General features: G+C 32.7%; 1 protein-coding gene across 1 annotated transcript; it reads left to right on the forward strand.

Annotated features, from left to right (window-relative positions):
• Window positions 1–343: 343 nt before the first annotated feature.
• Window positions 344–1,643, forward strand: LOC111412551 (G-type lectin S-receptor-like serine/threonine-protein kinase SD2-2). Its single transcript, XM_023043486.1, has 3 exons — window positions 344–415; window positions 469–530; window positions 1,211–1,643. Exons 1-3 carry the CDS (start codon window positions 344–346, stop codon window positions 1,641–1,643), a joined length of 567 nt encoding a protein of 188 aa, XP_022899254.1.
• Window positions 1,644–6,015: the final 4,372 nt, after the last annotated feature.

Consider the following 6,015-nt stretch of genomic DNA (forward strand, 5'->3'; position numbering starts at 1 on the left):
GTTGAACTAGAAAGACCAAATATTGTTTGCGTTATAGTAGCCACAGCAGGGGGAATTGCATTGATCCCAACAGTGTTAGCCATTTCTGTTTTCAAAATAAAAGATCAACCGGTCAGAATTTACAAATTAAAATTCTACAGAATAGTAATTTCGCATAAGAGTCTACAAAGGTTAGAAATAAGCAAGTATAATTTTGGAAAATAATTCATAAAAGCGTCTTAAGATTGTTGATTGATCTTTTCAACTTTGTTGTACAGAATAGATTTTCCATAAATGACTTGCTAAACTAGATGAACAATTGCAAAACAGTAAAAATAGAAGCATAAAGAATCCAGAATTCAGAATGAGGATGATCGAGGCGAGAACTAGGCTCTCTATCCTTAAGATCTTTTTACCCCGTCACACGGTGCTTACGGTATGTGGTAAAGCATCTCCCAAGATATAATGATCAGATACTTGCGAAAGTAGCACTTCGACTGCAAGACAACGAACCAGAAAGTACTCTCTGTAGACTATTGCAGAGATCAAGAGTATGTATGCAGAATGATTTCGTGATGTTTCTGTGTGTGTTTTTGAAATTGAAAGCCCGAGGGCTATTCAAATAGAGGAGAGAGTTGACGGTTGAGCAGTTTCCATCCACCACTCACGCCCACTTAACGCACATTTTTAGCAAACTGATGGGTCGGTTACTAAACTATCAAAGGGAGGGAATTAATTGAATTTAAAAAAAATTTAATTAATATTAACACAGACCCACACCCACACCCCTACCCGACCGGTCGCGGCGACAGCGCGCGCGTGTGGCCTTTGGATTAGTCTAGACATTGTCTAAGACTCTCCCCTTTCAAAAACTACTGGTACCCCTTGGACCCAAACTCATATTCAAACTTGAAGTTTATTAAGTGGTTCAAGGTTGTGTTTGCAACCTATGTGAGATTGGAACATTTTTCCAATTCTTTCCCATTTATTCCTCTTATTTATTGTCCAACTTTCAACCATAATTTCTCATTCATATTGAAGTAGTTTTTCACAATTAAATATTCTACACTCATCTACTCGGAACGTAGAATTTAATTGAACATTAATTTCAATACATCAAACATCGGGTCCCACTTAAAATTTTGGTCAGAGTTGACCCAATTGACCCACAATTTCCAACAGTATTCGTGCTAAAGAATTTCCCTATAACATATAAATGTGACGTTTATAGCTTTGGTATTTTCCTATTCGAAATAGTTGGAAGAAGGAAAAACGCTAAAGTTGGTGATAAAGACAGTCTTCATTGGTTCCCCAAAAAAGTTTGGAATGAGTACGAGAAAGGCGAGCCCATGACACTAATGGAAGCTTATGGAATCAAGGAGAAAGATCGTGCCACGGCCGAGAAAATGTCTATGGTAGCTCCATGGTGGGTTCAAGATTCACCCGAGGCCAGGCTACCTATGAGTGATGTAGTGAAGATGTTGGAGGGAGTGGTCGAAATTATGCCGCCGCCTAAACCATTTCATTATTTGTTTTCGGTTGTGGTGGATCCGTTGAAGCCACCGAACAATTGTTTGAGTGATTCAACATATTCAACAAGTGGAACAAATTCTTACTGGTACAAGGGAAAAACGACTCCAATTATGAATAAGTACAGGATATAAATGGCGAGTTCTTGAAGGATGATGTACAAGTATTGTTAGTTACACAAATCTACTTTTTTTTTTTAATAAATAATTTCTAATTCTAATGAAAACCTCTGATTTTTCTAAAATTTAAAAATGTCACGTTAAAAAGCTTTTACGTACCATTTTTTCCTTTTATATACACTCCTTACACCTTAGTGCATCTTTGGTAAACAGAAAGAGAGTGATCATAAGGCCTAAAACTAATTCGGGCCAAACATCAACTGGGGTATGGCATTACCAGCCTGTTAATTGTACGACTAGACCAGCCCAACCCAAAATCTACCCTGATCGGAGTCTTAATCCAATCGATTGCAAGATATGGTCCTGTGAAATATTGTTCAATTGATATCTGCATTCAATTTAAATTTTGAATTTGAATCTCTGGTGACATGATAGAAATTCATGTTTGGATCAATCCTCATATGCCAACTGTACAGATTGAATATGATAAGTGTAATACTTAGCCCTTTTTTGAGTGGAAAAATCCTACTTGTACATAATGGTGTCCATAATGTGATGTGACAATCATTCAGTTGTGAATGTGCAAGTGTGAGATTTGAATTAAAAATTGAATCTAGTGCCACGTGTAATTATGGATATCATTATGTAAACAATTATGTACATGTAGCACACCACATTCTTTTAAAAAAAATTAATTTTTCAATAGTGTTTTAACATAATTCAACCACATATTTTTCAATAAAATAATATTACACACAAATTCAAAAAAAATTCTTATTTTTTAACCATATATTTCTTATCAATATACTATTCAAAAATTCATTCTTCCCCCGAAATGGGGCTCAAACAAGGGCTTAAACTTATCTCGACTTCAAATAAAAGCTTTATGTTAGTGTATCAAGTTTACTTGTAAATGTGAGCTAAATCGATGAAAATAGAAAGAACCAGTAGCAAGTACCTCAAGTTTTTGTCCGAAATAAAAATATATTTCCAATCTTAGGTAATCTCTTGAGCTATTATCACAAAAATTGAAGCAATTGATCTATGTAAATATATAGTAAATTAATACACTCAATTTGGGCTAGTTTGACACTCGGAGAGGTAATTGGTTATCATTAGAAAGTGGCAATACGTTAAGTAGCATTTTGCGAAATTATTTGAGTGACATTTAAGCGAAAGTATGAATTCCAACCCGTTTTCAATTAAATTTTTCAAAAATTTAGTTTTACTTGCTTTCATTGTTTGTTATATTTTCATTTAATTAGTTTGTTAAAAAATCAAACCAATTTGTATGTACTACCCGACAATTTAACGAAATTAGAATTGAACCACTTGAGCATAAATAAGCCAATCTTTGTGGAACTGATGCTATTATGACTTTATTACTCGTTCATGATCTATGCACTTTGAGTATTGCATAACGAATAAAATCCTGCACGGACCGTGTTGAGGTGAAAGGACTGAAAGCAGTGAGCGGTGATTGATTGTCATAACAGTATAAAATAGTTTAATCAACATTTTTAACACCACACCAACGCCCCCGTCAAATTTTGAATTTGAAACACTACCAGTTTGTCAATTTTCTATTTTGCATGAATATAATATATGTATGTTATTGACAAGTACTCGTACTAAAACAATATATGTATGTACAAACGATTTCGAAAATTTTTATCATTCTTTACATGTTGAACTTAATAGAAAATACATATTCTTTTAATATGAGTTGTAAAATTACACGTGATGTCTACCTCGAGCACAACTATATGACATACATTGCCCTAGCACATTCCTTCAATTTTTTTTTTCTCGCTTTACAATAACGTTTAATCATTCAAATTCAATAAGAATTTGAAATAATCACCATTCTAATAGTTCACATTTCAAGTCAACAACAATCTACAAATTTTATCGAGGGGCAACAGAATGAACAATAGTACCTATATTGTATACAATAATTAATATGCATATACTTTATTTTTTATCCAAGAAAAAATTTAATAAATATTGAAAGATAAAACCTACAAGTGTTCGTACATGTTAAGAGGCCTATGCGTGCATATCATATTCACACGACTTATTAGTCATATATGTATGGTACATGATCATTGAGACCTTCAAATATTCAAACTCGAACTACAAAATATACACTTTTAAACTGATATGCACAACTTATAATCATGAGTGTATGATAAATGTTATTCAAGAATACTATATATTAATTCGGATTTGTTTATATAAAATCTTTTAATCCCGATGTGTTCTTAATTTTTATATTACACTTTTGTTGGGTTTGGCCACCATGAGTTATCTTATCTTGTGCCACAGGGAGAAAAGTAACATGAATTAAAACCTAGTATTTGACCGTCAGACAAATCTTATTTGTCCATGTTACTAGATTTAGTCTTTCATTCCTAATTTATAAAATCTTGTAAATCCATTGAACTTGTAAATGAACCCGTACAAGCAAATGAATGTATCATATCAAAATGTAAATCATATCACAATGTAGACCCACCAAAAAGGGGAAAAAAGGGGATAATGTACATTATTAGATATAGGCATTGTCGAATTTACGATGAATCTTTAATCATGATTGTGATACGTCATTATTAATTTGTGCTATATCATGCATATGTACAATTGTTGGTGTTCTCTCTCTCTCTCTCTCTCATAATTTTTTTTTTTACACGTCACTACTCTACCAAAAATTTCCTCTACCCCTATCATATACTCCAGGTTAGTAGTTTCTACAGCATGTCTAAGATTGAGCATTGAGATTTCAAAACGAAGTTAAAAAGGTCACGTACAAACTCTTACACTCAATCATCGGAACAAATCCTTTGTCTAAACCTGACTGCTATCTCGAAGTTTGTCTACACTTGTCAATGATGTCTAGTTGGATACTTGAACATCTTGTTTCCTAATTGGTCAAATTTTGGGATTGCATCTAAATATGTAAAGTTTGTTTAAATATAACATTTTTAGGTACAATGTTTTTTGTAATAACTAGAGACATCCAATACTATGAGTAGATGTTGAAGTGGTCTTTACTTTAGGAGACAATGCTATAGAAAGATATGCATAGTGATAATCTAAGTAGTAATAGGGTATATGCTTCAATCTTCTTTTATTAACCATGAAGACATCTTTGGGAGTATAATTAAATAATCTTTTTTTTTGGCTTAATTGTATACGTTTTGTTCCTTGATCCGGGAAGAAAGTATAAAAGATATATATAAAAAAGAGACCTTGCTATAACGAAAATGGTGGCCACATGAATAAGAATCCAATGAACTTTTGTTAATGGGACGGCGTAGTTGACAAAATATGTATGACGAGTTTGATTTGCCGTATTAGGTAACAATATAATGAATAGCGAATAAGGGTTTAACTTATATCTTTTAATTATGTTTACATATTTCAATATACCAAATAAACCATTTTTTATGCGAAAAGGAAAATGGGCCAGTTTTTCATGGACAATAATGGAGATATACTCAAAAAGTCATATTCTTTTGAAGTGGGTTTGAATGTTTGTAAAAGCTTAACCACGTGACTACGTCAAATTCTTGATATGATGTTCGATACATTGAATTAGACAAAGCTATATGGAAAAATTAGCAATTTATTTCATATTTTTCTTCTTTGATTATATTCACTTTACTTTTAACTTCGTAAACAAATCAAATGTTATCGTGGATATTTACGATCACACGATTTTGATTGTAGTTACGCGTAAATAAAAGTGCATAGGCGACTCACAAAAAAAGAAAGAAAAGGACTCCATTTTTAATGAGGTGATATCTAAATTGTTGCAAATCATGTCATATCTCTTTCGAGACCATTTGTTTTATATTTATATATGAATCATAAAGTATATTATTTTAATAAATATTAATATTCTAGCCACCCCTTTCTATTCTGTTACTATAATCCCTCAACCAATGTGACATTCGAATTGTTTAGACACACACATTGTTACCTAAAATATGTCAATCATGACTTGACACCAAAATTGCTTTTAGTACGATGGTGATACATTTATAGGGTGGGGCTAATTGCAAATCGCACTCTTTTTAGGCCACGTATGGAAACCTATTCCCACCAATTTGTTTTTTTTCGAGGTGTCAAACTCACTTAGGCCACTCTTTGATACTCCCACACGAATCAAATCCAAACATTATCCATCTTACTTCAAAAGTTGTAATAATTTTTTTATCAACTTGTTCCCCCTCCCACCCACCTACGCATCAACCACCCATATTAGATTGGAATCATTTTATTCACCTAATATAGATATTCCGGTGTTTTATTGATGTTTAATTCATTTCTTATCCAATTCCAAGCAAACAAGTTAGTAACGTTCGAATAACATTACATGAAA

The sequence above is a fragment of the Olea europaea genome, chromosome 16, assembly GCF_002742605.1.
Source record: "Olea europaea var. sylvestris chromosome 16, O_europaea_v1, whole genome shotgun sequence".
In the NCBI taxonomy this organism is placed as follows: domain Eukaryota; kingdom Viridiplantae; phylum Streptophyta; class Magnoliopsida; order Lamiales; family Oleaceae; genus Olea; species Olea europaea.

Coding starts and splice junctions, on each gene's coding strand:
- LOC111412551 (XM_023043486.1), top strand. CDS start 344: ATGAGGATGATCGAGGCGAGAACTAGGCTCTCTATCCTTAAGATCTTT. Junction 416..468: donor CCCGTCACACGGTGCTTACG/GTATGTGGTAAA, acceptor TTGCGAAAGTAG/CACTTCGACTGCAAGACAAC. Junction 531..1,210: donor GACTATTGCAGAGATCAAGA/GTATGTATGCAG, acceptor TGACGTTTATAG/CTTTGGTATTTTCCTATTCG.